This window comes from Lissotriton vulgaris, chromosome 10 (assembly GCF_964263255.1).
Source record: "Lissotriton vulgaris chromosome 10, aLisVul1.2, whole genome shotgun sequence".
In the NCBI taxonomy this organism is placed as follows: Eukaryota; Metazoa; Chordata; class Amphibia; order Caudata; family Salamandridae; genus Lissotriton; species Lissotriton vulgaris.
In genome coordinates, this window is record NC_141698.1 from 18,152,245 (window position 1) to 18,175,896 (window position 23,652).

The 23,652-nt window shown below is 46.4% G+C and overlaps 1 protein-coding gene across 1 annotated transcript in view; it reads right to left on the reverse strand.

The window, feature by feature from the left end:
• LOC147684347 (protein bicaudal D homolog 2-like) overlaps positions 1-20,961 on the reverse strand; it is a 130,752-nt gene extending 109,791 nt beyond the window's left edge. Inside the window, exons 1-3 of the mRNA XM_086940248.1 lie at positions 20,728-20,961; positions 15,188-15,433; positions 1,188-1,400 (exon numbers count right to left, since the gene is read on the reverse strand). Coding sequence (XP_086796374.1) covers positions 1,188-1,400; positions 15,188-15,388 — 414 coding nt within the window. The 5' untranslated portion in view covers positions 15,389-15,433; positions 20,728-20,961. The remainder of the gene's footprint in view (positions 1-1,187; positions 1,401-15,187; positions 15,434-20,727) is intronic.
• Positions 20,962-23,652: the final 2,691 nt, after the last annotated feature.

Consider the following 23,652-nt stretch of genomic DNA (forward strand, 5'->3'; position numbering starts at 1 on the left):
ATTGCACATTACTGCAGTCCCTAAAGAGAAATACTCTGTGTGTGGATGTGCCACTTGCTAAAGGGGGTGGACACAATGGTCCATGATGAACAAAAACATGAATGTAAGCAACAGACCAATGGGTGACGAGGGCTGCTGAAAGCACCTCCAAGTATATAACATATATATATATATATATATATATATAGTGTCAAATTAAAAAGCCCTTTGGTAATATCACACGTAAAAAGGAACTGCATGTAAGCAAGCAATTCATTTCTCTAGAAAGAGAAACTGGGACACATGATGAAGAGTCTCTGGCCTAGAATCATAGAAACTCAGTGTAACCCTTTAATAAAGCCTGGAGCAAACCCAAAACTAAAAAATAAAGCAGGCAAAAACGTGACAGCATACTAAATTGATACTTGTATAGCGCACTACTCACCCGCAAGGGTCTCAAGGCGCTTGTACGAATACCGCTGTGGAACCCATCCTGGCTTTCCCTGTGAGGCGTCCACTCCTGGGCATCCCCAAGGTGGAGGCCAGGCATCCTTAGCGTTGTGGGGGCCGGTGTGGAACCCATCCTGGCTTTCCCTGTGAGGCGTCCACTCCTGGGCATCCCCAAGGTGGAGGCCAGGCATCCTTAGCGTTGTGGGGGCCGGTGTGGAGATTAAGCAAGCTATTGCCCAGAGTTGCAGAGTGGGACTCCATGATTGGAAGAGGCACCGAGGCGAGAATTATCAGGTCCGTGGAATTTTGAGCCCAAGACCCGCCGAGGCCGGAATTGAACCCTGGTCCCGGGCTAGACCTCTGCATCAGGGTCTGCCGCTCTAACCATTGAGCCACACTTCTCCACTCCACACTGGAAAAAAAAACGTGCTGCACCGGACACAAAACAGAAGTGAAGATCTGATAAAGAGGGCTGTTGAAAGCCTCGATGTTCAAACCTATTTAAAACGTGGGAGTGGGATTTAGTATTTTAGCTTCGATAACATTGGCTTAAAGCACTCCCCAAGTTTGGCCGATTTCATGCTAGAAAGCTAGGCACGCCCCTTCGGTGTGACTGCAAGGCTGTACTACAAAGGCTTTCTCGCACAGTACCCGTCAAACAGCCAACATTCAACGCTCACCAATCAGGCAGAGAGAAGGCTAACAGGGCGACTCATTTTGAGAATGGAAAGTTGTAACTCTGCAGATGGCTGGGTTACCTTCTTGAGCTCCTGGAGGGCCGAGCTCAGCCCCTCGTTCTCCGCAGCAGTGTTGGTCACGAAGGAGCGCATCTGCTTGATCTCGCCCTGCAGCTCTTCCACCTTCTCCTGCAGCCGGGCCTCCTTGACACAGTTCTCTTTCAGCAGGTTCTCCTCGCTTCGCTCTCGGTCCGCAGCAACCCTCTTGTGATTGATCTGGGATTCTGACAGCGCCTGAACACAGAAACAAACACAAGTTGAAGGAAACTTGGAAGCAGACAAAAGGGCGATGGAAGTGGTCTGGATTGGAGCCCAAACGAGAATACTCTTCTGTTCGAGGTAGCGTTCCCACCCCCAACAAATTCAAGGAGGTGTGGAAACAAGTGCATGTTCTGACGACACCACTGATTAGTTCCACATGAAACCAAGCATTGGCAAAGGCAAAAAATAAGGCACTGGGAAGATGATGCAATAGTCACCTTTTTTGCAAGCATATGCCACAAAATAAAAATATTAAAATAAACCCACACACAAAACGTTGGTACCTAAACCTTCACAGAACAAACGTGCATGAAAAGGTTTAAACTTTTTTTATGCATGGCTTTCATCTGATTTGTAAATGAGACAAGGATAGATACATAGCCAGGCACTCGCATTGCAGACAGCTACAATGTTACTGCACTTCCACACAGGTCATAACTGCAACTCAGCAAGCACTGCCAAAGTCAATAATATGTCTGGCCTTTGAGAAGCCATCTGTTAGGAAATATACGGAAAAATATTAAAAAGAATTGCATGCATCGATTTGCAAAATAAAGAGTACACGTTGCAAAAAGAAAGGTTAAAAAGCCTAATGAACCTGCACAAGAGGAAATGGCAGCCATTCAGAGTGAAGAAAACCACTGAGCAACTGTCTGAGGCGGTGAGACTTGGTGGGCAGAAGTGGAATATGAAGATGACGTGACATCAATGGGTGAAGAGGGCAGAATGAGAGCTCCTTTATACACACAGCAATATTTACCAGGATGTCTCAGTAACTTTATTTTAACCGCGAGCGTGGCAAGCCCCTAAAGACCTAAAGGGAGACCGCAGAGGTGCATAGAAACGCCGCGTCTGTACAAAGGATAGAGAATGACACTTGAACCCCGGGCCAGGAGGACGTTGTCCTTACATTTGGGCAGGCTTGGGGCGCCTAGAAGGGACATTGCCTGAAAGCAGCGCTGCATGACGTGAATTACATCAGGATCAGGGGTCTACAAGTGCCAACGGAGTGAACATGCGGGATGAGGCACAGAATGTGGCCTCGGTACATTGCAGAGAGGACACATGTGCCTCCAGTGCACTGCACCCGGGCTCCCTGCAGAAGCACACTGGGTCAGACACGAAGGAGAGGTGGGGGTCGGTACATTTGGGGCTCCATGTGCCTCCAGTGCACTGCACCCGGGCTCCCTGCAGAAGCACACTGGGTCAGACACGAAGGAGGGGGGGGGGGGGGGGGGGAGAAATCGGTACATTTGGGGCTCCATGTGCCTCCAGCGCACTGCACCCGGGCTCCCTGCAGAAGCACACTGGGTCAGACACGAAGGAGGGGTGGGGGTCGGTACATTTGGGGCTCCATGTGCCTCCAGTGCACTGCACCCGGGCTCCCTGCAGAAGCACACTGGGTCAGACACGAAGGAGAGGTGGGGGTCGGTACATTTGGGGCTGCATGCGCCTCCAGCGCACTGCACCCGGGCTCCCTGCAGAAGCACACTGGGTCAGACACGAAGGAGGGGTGGAGGTCGGTACATTTGGGGCTGCATGTGCCTCCAGCGCACTGCACCCGGGCTCCCTGCAGAAGCACACTGGGTCAGACACGAAGGAGGGGTGGAGGTCGGTACATTTGGGGCTGCATGTGCCTCCAGCGCACTGCACCCGGGCTCCCTGCAGAAGCACACTGGGTCAGACACGAAGGAGGGGTGGAGGTCGGTACATTTGGGGCTGCATGTGCCTCCAGCGCACTGCACCCGGGCTCCCTGCAGAAGCACACTGGGTCAGACACGAAGGAGGGGTGGAGGTCGGTACATTTGGGGCTGCATGTGCCTCCAGCGCACTGCACCCGGGCTCCCTGCAGAAGCACACTGGGTCAGACACGAAGGAGGGGTGGAGGTCGGTACATTTGGGGCTGCATGTGCCTCCAGCGCACTGCACCCGGGCTCTCTGCAGAAGCACACTGGGTCAGACACGAAGATGGGGGGGGGTCGGTACATTTGGGGCTCCATGTGACTCCAGGGCACTGCACCCGGGCTCCCTGCAGAAGCACACTGGGTCAGACACGAAGGAGGGGTGGAGGTCGGTACATTTGGGGCTGCATGTGCCTCCAGCGCACTGCACCCGGGCTCCCTGCAGAAGCACACTGGGTCAGACACGAAGATGGGGGGGGGGTCGGTACATTTGGGGCTGCATGTGCCTCCAGCGCACTGCACCCGGGCTCCCTGCAGAAGCACACTGGGTCAGACACGAAGGAGGGGTGGAGGTCGGTACATTTGGGGCTGCATGTGCCTCCAGCGCACTGCACCCGGGCTCCCTGCAGAAGCACACTGGGTCAGACACGAAGATGGGGGGTCGGTACATTTGGGGCTCCATGTGACTCCAGGGCACTGCACCCGGGCTCCCTTGCAGAAGCACACTGGGTCGAACACGAAGGAGGAGGGGGGGGGGGGGGGATCGGTACATTTGGGGCTCCAAGTGCCTCCAGCGCACTGCACCCGGGCTCGCTGCTGGAGATGCAATTAGTGCTCGCTGGGGCAGGCACGAAGGGTGGGCCTCGGTAATCTCCTAATCCCCCTTCCTGGAAAAGGGCAGTAATCCGCGGCCGAGCTGCTCGCTGCTTTTAATAGCATCCCTGCAGTCTAACTGTCCGCTTTTATCATAGACTGTACTGCAGGAAGGGAAGCGGGCAGCGGCCTGCACCCCGAAGCAACCCCCAGTCTTTATGGAGCTCAACACTGCCACATCAACTCGGCCTAGAGTCGTTTTTTTGTTTTTTAAATAAAAGCCCCGCTTCAGGGTCTCCCGACCACGACTGGCTGTGGACGGGGCCTAGGGAGAGCTGGCTGAAGCCCCTCCGTTGCCAGTGTGACAGCTCCCCTCTCACCCGTAAGACAAGACTTGCCCACTTTTATAGCGCTCTGAAGCCACGGCGCTCACCTCTTCAAATCAGACACACTGGTCTCATGTTTCCATCCACCCAGAAGGTGGCGCAGCTCCCACGTCGGACAGTGGGAGGCAGAGCGGCAGCTGGAGCCTAGAGCAGCCTAGCCACAAACCATGGCCACAGGGGAACCAGCTAGAGACAACGCGCCCTGAAGCAAACCCAAGAACGGGGTCAGCGCTGGCAGGCAGTTGTGCCCGCTTACTTCCGTCTAAACTCACCCCGTGGGCCTGGCAGGCAGCTGTGCTCGCTTACTTCCGTCTAAACTCACCCCACAGGCCTGGTAGGCAGCCGTGCCTGCTTACTTCCGTCTAAACTCACCCCGTAGGACTGGGAGCTTTGCACTCACTCGCAGCACAAGCTCGCCCCCAAGGCCCACAGAGCACCAGGCTGCTATCTAGCAGTCACAGCGCTCCACTGAACACGCCCAACGAGACAGGAAAGCTGCCTCATCCATGCCAGCACCGTATCTGGGCCACTACAAGATGCTGGGTGTCACCCACAGAGTCAGACCCGCAAAGGACTCACCAGAGATGCTACTCAGAGCAGTGTGTAGAAAGGACCACTCCTAAGAACACCGACCAGTTTACCACGCCCAGCCCACCGGTACCTCAAGGTGTAAGGTACAAGACCCTTTATTCAGAGTTCTTCCCCTCCCCAGCTTCAAGGACGACGAAAGTGAGGGTGACTTACCAAGGACAACGTAAGTGAGAGGCAAAAAGTGCACGCGGTGGGAGTCACGAGCAACGAGGGGCCTCTCCTTGCTTCTGACCGAGACCACAAAGAGGAGGTGACTCAACAGCTCACCGCCCCAAGAACTGTGCTGGACAAAGAAGGCACCACTCAGACTGGAGGAGGTCATGCAACAAGGGGATGCAACACTTCCCAGGGTGGCCCTTGAGAAGGCACCACTCAGACTGGAGGAGGTCATGCAACAAGGGGATGCAACACTTCTCAGGGTGGCCCTTGGCTGAGAAACACCCCAGGCTAAGGGAGTGCCCGCAAATTTTGGAGACACTGAAAAGAAAACCCAACCCATGTTAAAAGTGAAAGAACCAGGCCTTAAAAAAAATGATTAAAAAAATGATATATTTATATACCAAACCAACGGTTCGAATCCTCGAGAACCGCTCCTCAATTAAGGACACTGAAGTCATTCTTCGTAGTCCCATTGCCATATTTAATCACAGCGTTCACATATGCCAAGTCAAACGCGTTTCGGCGTTGCCGCCTTCGTCAGTGTTGACTGACAGACATTTTGTGTGTTTAAATAAAGTTACTCCGTGACACAGGTCATGTGATTAAAAAAAACATGAAAAAAATGTCATTCATGGTTATGTGGCGGCCATCTCACAGTTTCTGAATACTTTATAAATCATTTATAAGAAAAGCATTTTTTCAACATTACATTTCAATGCATGCATTCCTTTTTGCTCAGTATCTTATTGTTCATTGATATTCTTGCATCATACTCAAAAGAACAATACCTTTCATTCTATAATGCCCTGAATGGGCATCCTTGTTATTATCACAAGTTACTGCTTTTCAATAATAACGTTACATAAGTAACAGTATTCGGCCTGGGTGCTTGTGCTCGTTACGTCACGTATAATTGAATGATTCTGCCCTGAATGGGCTCTCTCATAATACATGTATTACGTGACCTGTAAAAACTAGGGAAAGAGTTCTGCTGCTTGGAAAGGTGAATGGGGAAAGGAAGGGGGGGGGGGGGGGGAGGGAGGAAAAAAGGGGAAAGAATTTCGAGGTACGGGAACCATAAGAAGTTACATACTGTAATTGTGGATTTCGGGCGAGATTTCTAATTTACCCAACATGCACCCACATTTCTTTTTCATTGTTAAACCCTGCAGGGTTCTTTGTTTGAAGCATTATGATATATTTGGATTCCAGGGTTCTGAGTTTCTTAACCCAGTCACCCCCCTTTCTGTTCTTATAAGCAGATCCAAGATAAAAAAAAAAAGCTCAATGGGTTACTATTACTTTTATGCACTTTTTCATAATGCCGAGCCAACGGGTAGCTTTGATCTTTCATATTAATGGCTCTCATATGTTCCAGAATCCTTAGTTTTGTTTGTTTAGTGGTGCTATCCACGTACTTTTTTCCACATGGGCACACTAAATACACAGTGAATTCGGAATTACAATCAAGTAATTTCGAGATTGTCGTTTTTTGGACCTCCCCGGTACCTCATATTCTTTTACTTTATGCGAGTTCTTACAGGCCTTGCATTTCATGCATGGGTAAAATCCCAAAGCAATGGCCTTTTTCCTCTTCTTTGGTTCATAATGGCTGTTCACTAGGTGATCCCTCAAGGAGTTGCTTTTACGATCGATTACCCACTGGTAACCTGATAGCAGACTGCCCACTACACCATCTGATTTCAATATGTTCCAATTTTTTCTCCGGATTTGAAACATTTCGGGAGATTTTTCAGTGAAATTGGTAATCAATCTCACTTTTGTGTCTTTGTTTTTAATCCTATCAACAAGCAAATCATTTCTGGACCTAGCGTCATTCCTCTGTTCAGCTTCATTTAGGACGCCTTTACAATAGCCCCTCTGTTCGAACCTCCTTCTGGACTCTGTTCTGGCTCTGATGTATTCCCCTTCAGTGGAACAGTTCTGCTTAATCCGCAGAAACTCTCCCAATGGGATATTATTGACCACACATCGTGGATGACAACTGCCAGCACGCAGGATGGTATTCCCTGCCGTTGGTTTTCTATACAAGGCTGTCTGAATCTTATTATCCTGTATATATACTCTGAGATCAAGATAGAATACCTCTTCTTTGCTAATGTGACTAGTGAACGTAAGGTTCTGTTGATTGTCATTAAGGATCCCAATGTATTCCTCAGCCTCGCTCGGTGTTCTACGCCACACAATAAAAAGATCTATGTCTCAGTCAGTCAACACTGACAAAGGTGGCAACGCCGAAACGTGTTTGTTGACTTTGCATATGTGAACGCTGTTGTATCTCACTTATGCCACCCCTCTCGTGCCCTGCGCTTGGTTCCTTCCCTTTCCCTGCGCGTGAGCTTCCCCTGTGCTCTGCCCTCCCTGATTGGTTCCCCCACATTCCATGCTTCCCTGGTTGACCTCCTGTGACATGTACTGTCATAACAGTTGTTCCACTGACCCACGCACCACTACCGGTGTGGGGCTGTTTCTAATAAACCTAACTTGAGGAACTACGATTGATTACTGACTGCTTTGTTTGAGTGAAGGATTACCTAAATCAGTACTCCCAGATATTGGTCCGCAATTTTGCTCAGAAGCATTCAAGTCGTTTCTAGCAAGGAACTGTATCACTCATCACACCACTTCAATTTAGCATCCAGAAGGTAATGGTCTCACTGAACGTTTCAACCGTGTCTTGAAGGGACATATACAATTATCTAGAAACGCAAACCAAAACTGGGAAGAAGAAATTCACAAACTCATATGGGCATTCAGGATATCTCCGTGTGCCAGCACATGCACAGCACCATTTGTTCTCATGAGAAGCAGACAGCCTTTAAGCATCGACCTGGGGTGGATGTCCAAATCAAAGCAAATAGAATGGTCACCAGAAAACATCAGGAACAACATTATCAAAGCCCAGAAATACTACAAGGAATGGTATGATTCGAAACACAGTGCTAAGGAACATGCATTTAAAGTCGGCGACCTTGTGAAAGTTAGTTTGGAAAAAAAGAGTAAAGAAAGGAGAAAGCAGATTCACTGCCCCTCTTTACATTGATGAACTGTTTAACAATGCGGCAAGACTCAGTGATGGGAAAGTATGGCACATGAGCAGATTGGCAAAATATCATCCGGGAGGCAAGACTCACAATCAACAGCAACATGTTACGGTTAACAATGATCTGTGGGTGGATGTGGATAGGGCTTGTGTTGTAGAGAGTAATATGTCTAGAAATGTCATCACACAGGATCTCCAACCTGACACTGACTCACATGATGGTCAATCGACAGATCGGTCTGTTGGTGTCAATCCTAGCACTTCGACATGTAATCGGAGTTGTCACGATGACCCACATTCTGACTCTGAAGTAGCGTCTGACGGTCACAGGTTCCGTAGTAGCTTCGACAGAACTACCCATGATTCCCATTCTGACTGAATGTACACCCGACTTGCCGTTGGTCTCTGGAAGGTTTGGCAGAATCATCCGAAGACCAAAACGCTTGGATGACTTTGTATGTGACTAGCTGTCTCCAGTTTATTCACCCCCATATAATGTTTACCTCTCCCCGTGGCACAGTTGTCAAAACTCTCAAGAGAGGAAGATGTGTTGTATCTCACTTATGCCACCCCTCCCGTGCCCTGCGCTTGGTTCCTTCCCTTTCCCTGCGCATGAGCTTCCCCTGTGCTCTGCCCTCCCTGATTGGTTCCCCCACATTCCATGCTTCCCTGGTTGACCTCCTGTGACATGTACTGACATAACAGTTGTTCCACTGACCCACGCACCACTACCGGTGTGGGGCTGTTTCTAATTAACCTAACTTGGGGAACTACGATTGATTACTGACTGCTTTGTAACAAAAGCTATGATTAAATATGGCAATGGGACTACAAAGAATGACTTGAGTGTCCTTAATTGAGGAGCGGTTCTCGAGGATTCGAACAGTTGGTTTGGCATAGTATACGCACTCCACCGTGCGGTAAGGAGGCACCCGAGGACAAGAGGAGCGACAGTTGGTGGAAAGGCACTCTGGAGAATGAAAGATATATATATATATATATATATATATATATATATATATATTCAATCTGCAGGTAAAGGGACTTAAACTACCCGACCTAATTAGAATGTTCTTCACCCATAAACTGGTTTCAAATTATGTGATCCAGTGAGCTGCCATTTTCCTATTTATCATGACAGTAAACTTCAGCAGGTCTGCTATGAAAAAAAAAAAAACACGTTTGATTAGACTAAACTTTTGTATATATATATTTTCTCCAATCCTGACGAAAACAGTAGCAATCAGGCGCTGACTCCGTGGGGTCATGTTCAGAAACAAATATTTTATTTTTCTTAGTGCATTAGGATTGACGCGTTTCGACGGTCAAAGCCGCCTTGCTCACAACACAGAGCTAACAATGAGTCATTGCTTTTAAACATGTCAACATTTGATTGGATCTCAGAATGGTTTCCCCGTAGTCATGACAACCAGTTACAAACTCACTGGAAAGTTACGGCGTTCTGTGAAGTACAACTGCTCCTACTTAGAAACAGCAATCTTAAATTAAAACCACATATATTTCATTCTATGTAAATAATGGACAATTTATATCATTGTCGATTATGAATTTTAACCGAAAAGCATTGCACACTTTGCAAATATCAAAAGAATGCATGTAAAACTATTTATCGCAATGTGTTAAAGCAAATAAACCAGTTCAATCTGCCATGTGAGTACAAAAATCATGGTTGTACTTTAGATTAAAAATACTGGGTCTAGTGCCCGTTTTATAATCAAGAACCTTGAAAATCCCGAGGTTCATATATATACATAAAAAACAAATCTAGCCACACACAGGACCACTGACTTGCCTCTTAGTTCATTAACATAGTCATCACGGCAAGGGCAAGAATGCTTCTCAAATCAGGTTTAAAAACGATCACTTTAATAAATATATGCCTGAAGTGGTAACACTTATTTGCAATCTGTAGATTGAAATGGCAACAAAAAAATCCGACAGATATGCCATTTTACTGATAAAACCATAATGTGTACAATGTTTGGAAATCCAGTTTCTGCAAATATTTGTCATTTGCACATCACCAAATAAAGCGTTGCGATTGGTTTTGCTCCAACTTTTTTTGCATCACACTTTTGAATTACAAAATAAATATTTTCATAATTCCCAATATATTCTGAAATAATTGTACCAGCCTTTTTACAAACTATTATTTAAAGGTGTGTTACTTAATGCTAATTTAATTTCTGAATCAGAAGAACGCTTGCTCCTTCCCAGCTTAAAATTCACTGGCCAACGTGAATAAATAAGTACTACAAATTGTTCGACCTAATAAAATCTGACTCGCCATAGTTAGAGGGCGAGTACACTTTTTAGGGATGTCAAGACCCAGCCCACCCATGTGAAAAAGTGTGCGCCCTGGCCACTCATTCCAAACGTTCACAAACCTCAAGATGTGACCACCTAGCTGATAAGATAGCAATAACCCCCATCCCCACCCCACCTACACATAGTGGAGAATCTTCTCTCGCAAAAAGGCACACAGTGACTGACAATTAGTGCACCCAATAACATTTCGAATGCCCACAGGTTACTGCATGCCTTGCTGCCACAGTGTGGATCATACTGATGTCAGTGCAGTCCATACATTACCTCAGTCACAACAGCAGATTAGATCATTGGAAGTGATTCCCGGTTACGCAACTCAGGTAGCCTGCACAGACATCCCGTGACCACAAGGAGGTACTCCTAATGCAGACACTACATGCTTGCCTGAGGGTCCTCAACACAGCCACCTGATTGAGCCCTGCCCGAAATGAGAACGTAAAATTCCAGTTCTCGAATAATATGCTTGCAGTGTGCTGCGTACCAATTATCTAGCAGTGGCAAAACCAAAAAAGTTTGGCTTGCACGTCGAACAAGGACATGGCTATACATTTGTCTGCATTGAAAACAACAAAAAAAACAAAGTGAGCATCTTCTGGGCACAAAGCACCTTTAAGCTATAAATTAATCTGATGACCGAGTATACTATTGAGATATAAAACAATCTCGCCTGAATTGCCAAGTAAGCATTCTTAGGAGGTGAACGGCATCACAAACAGCAAGAGCACAGGAACCAAATCTAATCTGGGTAGTGTCACAGCCAACTGTATGGAAAGATAAAAAATTCTTGTAACATCAGAGCAGCAGACAGACAGCTGTGTAGTCAGCCCAACAGTCCAGTCAACTACTCAAATCGCACAATGCAAGAATATCATTTTAAATTCAAACAACCCAGGGCAGCTGGTCTGAGTCAGCAACAACTAAAACCACATGTTCTCAGTGGGCAGTTTCTGCAACAATGAACACACCCACGCAGCTCTGCAGAGACATGAAGTGCAAGAGGCAGGCCTTTCTTGGGCAGAAGAGTCCCCACTTCACTCAGATCCACCCTTCTTACACCAGGGTGTGAACATGGACAACAAGCATTTGCAATGCAATAGGTCTCGCATTAGGAAAGTTTGAGGTACTGGTATTGTAAATTCATTTATTTATTTAGAAAGTTTTATATAGCGCGAACAAGATCTTTGCAGATATCAGAGCGCTTTACAGACGAAATGACAAATTTTGTATTTATGTGTTGGTTTTGAAAATAGCTAAATAGCTTTGTCATTTACAATGCCAATAGTTTTAACTTTCGCAAATGTGACACCTATAGCATTTGTAATGCAATAGGTGTTGCATTTACGTGACTTACATGTATTCCTATTACAAATAACAATGGCTTTTATTTTTTTAATAAATACTTAAATAAAAGTTATTGTAATTTATAATGGTAATAGCTTAAACTTTTGTAAATAACTTGTTAAGATTATGTTCAGTGTATTTTATTGTGAGGAAAATCGAAGAACAGAAGTGAAATATTAAAATTTGTGACATTTGTAATAAAGCTTGAAACATTGAGAGAACATATTTGAACCAGTTGTTAAATGGTTGCAAAGATTGATGCTGTGGTGGCGACGAGTGATGCAGTGGCGTTCATTGATGCTGTGGTGATGCGATAGATAGAGTGAGGGAGATAGACAGATAGAGAGGAGGGGTTGTAGAGAGTGGGGGGCTGTAGAGGGGGTGGGGGTTGTAGAGAGATGGAGAGAGACATGGAGAGAGAGAGAGAGATGGAGAGAGAGAGAGAGAGAGATGTAGAGAGAGAGAGGGAGAGAGATGGAGAGAGAGAGAGAGAGAGAGAGTTAAGGAGGGCCTTTATTTAAAATGACTTATTCATTGCACTTCCTTAATTAACTATGCTGGGCCCCAAGAGCCTGTTCCGAACTTTTAAAATAAAGTGTTATGGGAAAGAGAAAACACAGTAGCTCCAGTGTACGCCACCGACTAATCATTTCAAATGCATCATCTGACATGAAAAAACACAAAATGCTAGCTTTGAAACATATGCATGCATAGATTTTATAGCACAACCAACGGTGCTGTTAAAGCGCAGGGTCTGAGGAAAAAAGTCTTTGGCAGCCCTAGTGCTTTCAGTGGGATGAAAAGTTCACGAGCCCACAGAGAGGGGGGTAGCGTTAGCTGTTTATAGCACAGGCGGAAAAGCAACGAGGTATCAAGATCTGCGCAAAAACTGTAGATACTGACTGTTCTCACTTTAAATTAAAAATAAAAGGCTGGTAAAATGTCGCAAAAGTCAACTATGGGATACATAATAGAACATTTAAAATGGTGCATTAAAAAAAAACGTTTTGCCTCATTGCCTATTAATTATATATTGTCTTATTATATAAACTGACGCAGCTTGTGCTTTGGCCAGGAGTGAATATTATATGCTAAATTAATGTTACACAAGCAGAAAAAAAATCCATGAAACAAATGCACACACACACAAACAGCATATTTAATAAGTCTTATTTAAAATGATGGTGACTCTGGAAAAGTTCAGCTGTGTCTCTGTAGTGGTACACGGGCCTGGTGAAACGTGAGCCTGTTATTGCAACAGCATGGGGGCATTGGCCTGCTCGGCGGACATGAAAGGGTGCCCGGAGAGATGCGCTTAATTACCCATGAAAAAGGAAAGGCAGATAGCTGTGCTGGGTGCTCGACTTAACAAGGGGTGCGAGGGGGCTGGTGTGCGCCGAGTCCTGCAGTGTTAGCAGATCCCAAAGAGTGAGTGAGGGCCGGTAAATAACAAACAAACGTGCGCTTTGGCGTGAGTGCAAAGTAATGCCCGTCAATGCTGGAGGGAACCAGCAGCGTCGCCCAACATATCCATTCACAAGGGGTGCTAGGGGGGTGGTGGGCACCGGGTCCCAAAGTGTTAGCAGATCCCAAAGAGTGAGGGCGATGGCACCTGTAGGGACGGAATGCCAGCAGTCAGGCAGCATATTAAAGTAGTGGCGTGTAATAGAGCGTTCACTTACCTGAAGCAGTTGGAGAAATCGAGCTCTTTCCTTGTGTCGCCTGTGGAGAGGTGTGTCATCCATTGGCTCAGTAGGGAGATCCTTTATATTGGAAGAGTAATGGAAAGCAATGTGTGATGGGGTAAAATGTCAATGGTGAAAACTAGGAGAGACTCCCGTCGACGTGCCCCGTCATACACAATTCAAATTGGCTGGTCGGCCTGCGTGTTACAAAGAACGTTCGGCATGCCGATTAACAGGCCTGTGGTGAGTCCTGATAACCATGGGAACAAGAATTACCAGTGTAAACAAAGAGCGGAGATAATGTCAGCTTCCCCCCGAGAACGTGTGGGGCTGTTGGAGGCGGCTGCTACATAGCTTATCCAAAGGAATATGTGTATATGGGACAAGAGTAAGTATAAAACGGCAAGGGGTATGCTGATTAGCTCACCCAAATGTTTTACATATAAGAGAATAGAGTGAATAATAAAGCAGCAACGGGTAAGCTGATTCATAACGGTGGAGAAAAAATGTGGCAAAGGGCATGCACTGCAAAGACAACCCAGCGTCGCCTAAAATGAGATGACAATATAAATCTCTGTTCCGACCCAGAAAATTTGCACGAAGGCCGATAGACCAAAAATGTCTCAGCCTGAGAGTGGACGCGTAAAACCGGTCCAAGCAGCTCTGATAAATCAAACATTGATCGATGTTCAAGGTGGTAGCACCACCCAAATGTGGCCAAATAATAATAATATAAGTAAATAAATGAGCGGGTCTTGGTGCCACCGGAGTAAACAAAAGGAAGGGGAAAGAAAACCGCAAAAAAACGTTCCAGGACAAGGTGCTAGAAGGCAAGGGGCATGTGTTAGGGATGTGAGTGAGCCTAACACAAGTGCTATGATATACAAAATGTACCTGAGAGAGTCGGTGAGTGGAAATAAAAATCTGAAGAACATGTGTCTAGGTAGTTGAAACGCAAGACAAGGCCTGGTGGCTGTGAAAGTGAAAGTACAGCCGGCCTGCCGTGGGCAGTGAATAATTAGGGGAGGAGAAATGCCTGAGGCAGAGCGAACGCTGGGGATGCCTGTGGGAGGGAGGCAGATGGCTTTGATGTGCACGCGCTTTGCAGGTCAATACACTTGCTTTTCACGGGCACAGCATCAAATCGCCGCCAATGGTTAAGCTCTTGTTAAGCCCCAATATTTCTCGCAAGCGCATTGACGGGCGAGACCAAAAAAGCGGATTTAAAAAGAGGTAGAGGCATCACAAGGTGCTGTGCACTATTCTACAGATCGCAGTGTGAGGATGAACCACGAGCTTGGAAGCACTCCTGGACATCGGCTCTTTACATCTCCTACAACACGGGTACTCACAAACATCTTCCAAGGGGCAGGGAGGGGGCGGACATCAGGGGTCAAGGGTTGTGTAAGATGGGCGTACAGGAAGCAAAGCATGTACATCTAGTTGCTGAATTGCACAATGTGATCCCAGAAAACATGAAATGAAGGGGTTCCTAATGTTATGTGGCCCAGAACTTTTCTTTAACTGCAATTACCCTGTAAATAAATGCTTGCCAGTGTAAGGACTTTCTGAATGTTAGTGCTCAGTCAAGTAACCAGCTGCCCAGTGCTGCAGTTGGTGAGGCCATACGTTGAGTGTCATGTCCTAGGATAGGGCCCAGCCCGGCGGCCTCAGGACATGGGCTTCTTACCTCCTTGACCTGCTGCAGCTCCTGTTTCATGGCTTCATGCTCAGACTCCAGGTCAGTGTACTTCTGCTTCAGGTCTGCGTTCTCCTCCAGCACGGCCAGTCCATACTGGGCGGCTTGCACCTTCTCCTGCGTGGTCTCTTGGAGCTCGGCCGACAGGCGCTCCACCTCAGCTCGAAGGAGCACCATGTCCCCGAGGTCCATGACTTCTCTATAGGTGCCGAGGGCCGGAGGGGAGCGTGCGCACTTCTGGAGAGAAAGAAAGGTTGGAATACAGGTGATCAGTACAGACATCATGGCCTGGCAGTGTGTAAGAGGCCAGCAAGGCAATAAGTGTAGGCCAGGAAGGGACCCACATCTGGTTTAATGAGGCTGGAACACGACACTGGGCCTCAGGTGACTTATTAGAAACAACACTCCCTTGAGTTTGTGAACTCTAGAAAGGATATGAACCTCATAATTAAAGGAATGGACTGGAACTGGGTGTGTTAATTAGCATCTGCATGGTTAATAAGTTGAAAACAGGGAGGGGGACGAAAATCAACACAAACTTATTGTATCGTTTTGCTGTGTATAAAATCATTAAACTTTTAATAATAAATCATCATCATGTGAAGACAAACAGTGCTGAGGAAGACTTCATGAAGGCAACAATACTTAGAGAGAGCATGCACGCCCAGAAAGATGGAGGGCACTGCTACTCTCAGGAGAACGATGCATGTCTGAGCTCCATTGTTAAATCTTGCATCCCATCTGTAAATTACTTTACTGTGGGTGTTAGGAAAGTTTGGAACACCCTCCCCTTTTCCATCAGAAATCCTCCATCTTAACATCCTTTCGTAAAGCACTTCGATATTATCTTGTGTTGTGCTCCTCACAGAATTGAAGAAACTACATTAAGTGACCACAATTATATCATTCTGGACAACTTTCTGGGGTAGTGGCTTGGTTAAAGTAGGGATCACAATCACAAATGTTGAGCCACACAGACCTAACAGAGTCAGATTAAGCTGGGCAGGGGACAAGGCCCATGACCTAATCAGTTCTATAGTGAAGGATAGCTTGGCAGATATTTTCATTCTGGAAAATAGTGCTGATTATGAGAAGATTTTAACCTCTTTCCTTGACATTAATAATTCTATTGATGCCAGGTTCCCTAAATACAATATTGGCCAGTGTAGAAATGAACCAGGCTGGTTCAATCATCTATGTACCATCTCTTTATCTAAACTTAAAAAGGCGCTTGCAAAAAAGCCCAGGGACACCGCTTCAATCATTAAATTACGAGCGGACTACAAGCTTGCACTGAAACAGAGGAAGAGTGATTTACAGCAGCTAGCCTGGGACTCCCTTAATCAAGCAGCGGAGTTATCCAATAGTACTCTGTTTTGGGGCGACTGTCAATTCTCATTTTCTTAAAGACGACAAGATACCGGAGTTGACCTCTAATGTCCCAAGTGAAAGGTGGGTTGCTCACTTTTCTAACAGCTTTGATTCCAATGGAAGTGTAGACACCGACCCTAGCAGGTGGGTTGTTTTACCGTTGGATATAACAGCTGGTGAGGTTGAACTTGGCATACGTGCGAGCAAAGGGGAGCAAAGCCCAAGGCCCTGACGGGGTGCCAATTGATGTATACAAGGCAGCACCTGAGATGTGGGGACCTCTCTTGGCTAATGTTTTAATGAAGCTGTGTGTTCTGAGGCCCCCAAACCCTGGGTAGAATCCATCAAAAGGCCCTGACGGGGTGCCAATTGATGTATACAAGGCAGCACCTGAGATGTGGGGACCTCTCTTGGCTAATGTTTTAATGAAGCTGTGTGTTCTGAGGCCCCCAAACCCTGGGTAGAATCCATCATTGTCCAGATTTATAAAAAGGGCAGCAGGTCTGACGTGAAGAATTAATCGCCCCATTTCTCTTCTTGACTTCTCAGTTAAGATCATGAGTAGAGTCATGCTCGTCAGGTTAGAGGAATGGGTCGAGCGAGAGGGCATACTGGCTGAGAGCCAGTATGGCTTTAGGAAGGGCAGGGGTACACTCGACCAGTGCATAAATCTTGATTTGCTGATCGGGAAATATACTGAAGCAAAACCTGGCTCACTTTTCCTCTGCTTTGCTGACCTAAGCAGCACCTTTGACATGGTAGACCATTCTATCTTATGGTCAACTTTGCTACTGTTGAGGGCTCCAGAGGGCATAATCTTCCTCGCCAGGTTGTATGGGAACCTACAAACATGTGTGCGTTTTGGCACCAAAGGTGAACGCACCCCAAAATTTGGTGTTTAGTAGAGGGATTAGGCAGGGCTGTGTATTGGCCCCCCTACTTTTTATATTATTTATGAATGGAACCGATGCCATTCAGAAAAAGATTAATGCAGATGCCCCCCAGATCAACGGCGTCTCTGTACTGGTGTTATTATACGCCGATGACGTGATTGATAGTTAATCAACGAGGGGAAAACATACACTATGACCTGTGGGGTTAACCCCTTAAGTGCTGCTTCGGTGCGTTGGCCGACGGCAGCACTACCTCCCCAGTGCTGCGCATGACCATTGGACGTCCATTCAGCACTAGTCCCAATGGACAGCGCAGCACTGGGGAGGGATGTTTACTAGCAGCTATGAGGTTAAAAGCAAACTTTCAAATGCCTTTTTTTATCGATAGCGAAAAGGTGCAGCAGGTAGAGAAATGTTGCTACCTTGGTATCGCCTTCTCCAAAGACAGGAAATGGACCGAAGAATTTAGTAATATTCGGAATAAAATGGCCAAAAATTCCGTTGGTGTTTTTAGATTTGCTGCTAAGGTTGGGGACCGACGAACCAGGGATATGCTGAAGATTTATCAAGCAAGATGTGTATCCATTGCATTATATGGGGCGGGTGTATGGGGCCACAGTTGCGATAATTTGCAAATAGAGGAAAATTCCTTCTTAAAAAAAAGATCCTGTGTCTACCAACTTCGGCTCCAACTGAGTTAATCCATCGGGAACTAGATATAAACTATTTGATAGACCTGTTATCCCTGTACTCAAAATTACGTACTGCAAAATTTAATTTTAAATTACTGTGTTAATTCATTAAAAGCACATGCTTTTCCTGGCATTACGTCTGTAAATCTTTTTTAGATATTGATGTATTTGTTATTATGTTTTTATTCTTGTGCTTTTATGGTGATTTACATGTGCCGAATAAAGCTTCATGAATTGAATTGACACGGGCCGTTACAGAGGGCCATCCAGTGAAAGTCACGCCGTGTACCAGGCAGACATCAGACGCTCATTAGACACAACCTGCCTCAATAGGAATGACAGCAGTCTCAGTCTCCCCAATGCTTTAAATGGACAGGTGCTGTACTGTCTGGTACTCCGTCTCAGCACTGCCTATAATGCGGGGGGGGGGGGGGGGGGGATACCTTTTTTCGAAGCAGCACGCTACCTTTCCTGGCTCAGTAGCCATTTACATATAATTGACCACAGAACATAGAAGAACAAGAGGTGATGTCTGTGCTTATTGGACAGTCAGTACGCCCTGACGAACTTCTTTTGAACGAAACGCGTTGGCTGCCCGATAAAAATTGAATAAAGAAGAGTTAAAAAAGCAAAACAACCATTGATGGACACTTTTTATTGATTCCATTTATACTTGTGTTAATGATACTTGGTGGTGCAACCCACAGTGGGTGGAAATACTTTGTATCTTATTGATCAACAATGAAAGTGTTGTTTTACACCATCCCATCGCCTTTCGTCCTGTGTAGCCCTTGGTCGGGAATAGCAATTCCACAAAAAAAATTACATGTACACATGAGGAAATAACAAATCTCAGCCATCCGGCTGTGTCATCAAGAATAAAACAAATGGGGTACAGGGATCAACAAATTCACTCGACCGCTCGCATTTGCGAGTGAGATTGATTAAGGGCGAGCTATTTTTAGGTCCTACTCGCCCTTTCTGGCGAGTAGGAATACAAACTTGACCTCTGCCTTTGAAAGCAGAGGAAATGTGACAAGATAGCAAGATTTAAAGGCATCTTTATTGCTCACAAAGTAAATGAGCAATAAAAATGCTTTTAAATCTTGTTAACTTGTCACATTTGCTCAGTTTTCAGAGTTTGAGGTCAAGTTCATTTAAGTTAGGTCGAGGAGATTTTTTAGTTTACTAGACCTGCAGGTCTAGAGCATTTTTTATGATTTGTCGAGCCCTGGGGTAACATACTTGTGTACGTTATCAACATCATAAGATGTACATAGCTATCATCTGTGACCTATCCTCACCACAATCAACTGAAATAGTGCCTAAATGCTACCAATTGCAAACCTTTCCGACCACCAACATTTGAAATAGTACCTATACATTTAGTAACACGTGACCTAAAATAAACACGGCGACCACTAGGGACCAGTCACGAGGGGCGCCACCTGCCAGCACAGGGCAAGTTCACATGACGGGTTTTGTACAGCAGATAATCTGACCCCCCCCCCTCCCCCTGCAAAGGGTAAACAAAGGGCCTGCTGGGGAGTAATATGAAGGCAGGAGCAGGAAACAGGCCGGTAGGAAGGGGTGGGGGTGCCAATATGAAACCCCAATGACATGCATCGGGGACTGTGGGAGTTGTTTCCGAGTGATCAAAAAAGGTGTCAAGAGGTCCTGCTGGCGTTGCCATTCCTAAAGCATTTCAGACATCATAGTTGTAGGGGCAGGGAAAGGGGACAGGTGCACTGTATATATATATATTTTTTTTTTTAAATACTCACAAACACCACTTGTGCGAGCATCAGAATGTGTATGTATATATATATATATATAGCTCTGGAACAAACATAGAACACTGAAACATTACTAATAATAGTTGCACACGCCCCCCGCCGCCGCCAAATAATGTTAGCTTGCACTTCTTGGCGTTGTAGAGAGCATAATAAGGCAGTTTTGTCCCTAGAGGGTGCGCTTTGTTAACACTGAGCCCCACCAAATATAAATGTTACTTTGTTACATTAAAAGGAGCGCTTATTTTGTTAGCGTCCATTGCAAGCAACCCTATGTAGCAATTAAAAAGAGCAGACATTTAATGATCAGGCTCTGCAGGACTCCCTAGGCACCTACTAATCAAGCGCCAAGAAGCATTCCCGTCTGCTACGCAGAGACATACTAAACTAGCAACAAAGTGAACGTGCAGGAGCACAAAGAGCCTGAAAAAAGTTGGCAAAGTGTGTGGAATGGGTGCAATGTATATTTTTGGATCCAAAATTACAGATAAACACTTTTCTGGAGGTGCACGAATGTGCTGAAGGGGGGGGGGGGGGGTGCGGGGGGGGGGACAGGGGAAAACTGCGCCGGATGCTCAGAATGCGCCTCGAAGACACAAGCGCGTGACTGGGCGCAGCGCCTCATGACCTGAGCGGCTCAAGCGCTACATCAGAGGGCGGGGCAGCTTCACGACTCCCGGTCCCCCGACCCAACCACCCTCCCTCAAACCGGTAAAACGGAAAGGTCCGGGAAGAGCCCTCACACCCCCGAGCCCCCCACCCGGCTGCCGACCCTCACTCACCCACTCTGACGTCACTTCGGCCTACCCGCACCCGCCGCTGGACCCAGCGCTGACGTCACTGCCCGCTCCCCTCCGAACTCCTGGAGTTTTTGAAATTCCTCGCGCTGCTAACGGCCCGAGCTGCCAGTTCTGCACACAGCGGAGACAGGCGAAGGGGCGGGAACTGGGCGCTCATTGGCTGGAGGGCGCGCGCTCCGCCACTAGCTACCGATAATTTGGTGGTTTTGCGCGTGCGACTTCGGGCAGTCCCGAGAAGCATCTTAAACCCTGTGGAACACGAATCACAGGTCTCGCCCGCCTAGTCGGCGTCCAATCGAAAAGCACGGGGCGGGGTTTAGGCAGTCCCGCCTTCCTTAGGGCGTGTCTATGTTTCATCATGGTCGTCGCACTTATACTACCATTTTAAGCGTACGCTCATGAATGTACGTATTTTGTTAGCCCACTGAACAGACTTATCGAAAAGTGACTTCTCATGAATAAAGACAACAAACCTCTGGCAAGGTTCCTGATTTGGCGTCACACCAGCACAATAATGGCGAATACACGTATAACTCATTTTTAATATTTATTCATATCCCTCATCGCCAGTAAAAAAACAAAATCTGCAAGTATATCAAGGACTAAACTCTGCTGCATGTGGTGCAAACCTCATCACACAATGGCTACCGCGAGTTCCCCGGAATAACGTTTCGCCTGTAACCATGCTCCCGTTCAAAGATGGCCGCTGCCTCTGCCCTTACGACTAGCCAATAGGTGTTGTCCATCAAACTATTGTCCCGCCCTACGTTTCGTCGTCATGTGCTGGCGGGAAAGACATGAGGAGGCGAGAAGACGACGTCGCACTGAAGTGTGGGTTTCTCAGACCCACCTGCAGGTTGAGGCTCTGGAACCGAGCGAGCTCGTGCCACCGTGGAGTGCAAGTATCTATTTTTGCTGGTTAAATCATTCTGGAGGAAAGAAAAATGTAAAACGTTGCATCACCTTTCTGTGTTTCGAAAGCTTGTTACTTGAGTATGAAATACCTTAAAAAAGAAGAGAATATTTTGTTTATAAAGGTAGTGGCCGGGAGAACATTTACAGCCGCAGGGTCTGAGGACAGCCATCATTTACATTCAGTTGGCATCCTTTTTTTTTTATTTCAAAGTATTTTATTGAAGCCTGTTTAGTTGGCGTTAGATGGCGGCCATCCAGTTCTGAGCAGCCAACAAACGGTCCTATAGTCAGTTCAGCAAAGTTGATCTACTAGGAGTCCGAAATGTTGACCTGTTTCTCCGCATCAACCTTCACATTTGAGATCACCATCATACATGTACACTCAACTTAATTGGTTGATTTTCAATAATGCAAGTTCCATTCTCAGAAACTCTTTTGAAAATACTTTGCGATATTGTTGCTTCACAAAAACATGTGATCCTGTATGACCAGTGGTCAAAGTGGGAAAAAAAGTAAGGGTACTGTGGGTGGAGAATCAGGGGGCGGGAATAACCGAAGATTGAATCAGTGGGGGGAGTCAGGGGTGTGGCTAGAAATAGCAAAACATACCATGTTTTTTTTGTACGTTTAGCATTTCACTGACCAGTTACAGCTTATAATGTTATTTAATTAAAAACATGGATAGGCATGTTTATTTGAGGTTTAATTCAGGAAAAAGCAAACACTCATAGGGAATACAGGTGTATGTAAAGCGTGTGAAGTATAAGCAGGAACAACATGTTACCTTAATGCTTTTACTCTCATTGATCAGAAATCCATGAATATTTTTTGTCTCAAACATTGAGGTCATGAATACAGGGCTCCTCCTGTACACATGTGTTAAGCAGGGCTCAGAAGAGAAAGGGACTCTTCGGGAGAATCTAGACTCACGGAAACCCACAAAGGCTCCTTCATATTCATGTCAGCCAGCTAGCTGCTCAATCATAATATAGCAAAAAGAACAACTTGTGGACAGAATGCAGAACAATATCATACATTCACCCCAGTACAGAGATATGGGCCTAAATCCATTGTTTCTTTGCTCACCATGCAATTCCAGTTTGGAGCCAGCCATATGCAAATCAGTCTTGACCCTGCACCCAATGGGAACAGTCCAGCCCGAACTGCCAGGCCAGGTCCTCCCTGGACTGGAAACAAGCATCCTAGGACCGGTTTCGGGCTTTCAGCCCTCAACAGCCAAGATAGCTTGATTCCAGTGGCATGGAGAGCACGGGACTCATGTCTGAGCATACCTGTCCCATTCTGGGTGACAAATGCAAAAAGAACAATTGATGGACAGAATGCAGAACAATGTCATACATTCACCCCAGTACAGAGATCTAGGCCTAAATCCATTCTTTTTTTGCTCACCATGCTGTTCCAGTTTGGACCCAGCCATATGCAAATCAGTCTTGATCCTGCGCCCAATGTGAACAGTCCAGCCCAAACTGCCAAGCTATATGGCTATATGTATTCAAGTGTCCTTTCATTCGGGAAGTGAACACAAAGCAGTACCCACTGAACTATGCACATAACATATTGCTCTTTGATATGCATGGTACATGTTCTTTGCAGCAGGCATATTACCCCTCTGCGCTACCTTAGATGAGTAAAACAGCCACTAGTCATAACACGCTCCCATCTCTCTCCGATTCAGAAAAGGGGGTGGTGATGGACAGAGTATCTGAATTAAGCAGAACACTCCTACCCAGTCCAAAGATCAGGGCTTGATCCATCACCTTTTTTTAGCTCACTGCACCATCCCAGCTCAGAACCTGGCTACATGCAAATTAGTCTGTCCCTGGCCCAGTGCATCATGGGAACAGGGCAGACCAAACTACCAAGCCAATTCTTATACTGGGAAGGAAACAAGCTTCCGGGGACCGGTTTCTGGCATTTCAGCCGTCTTCGGCCCGGCTTGCTTGAATCCTGATGGTGCAGTGAGCAAGGGAC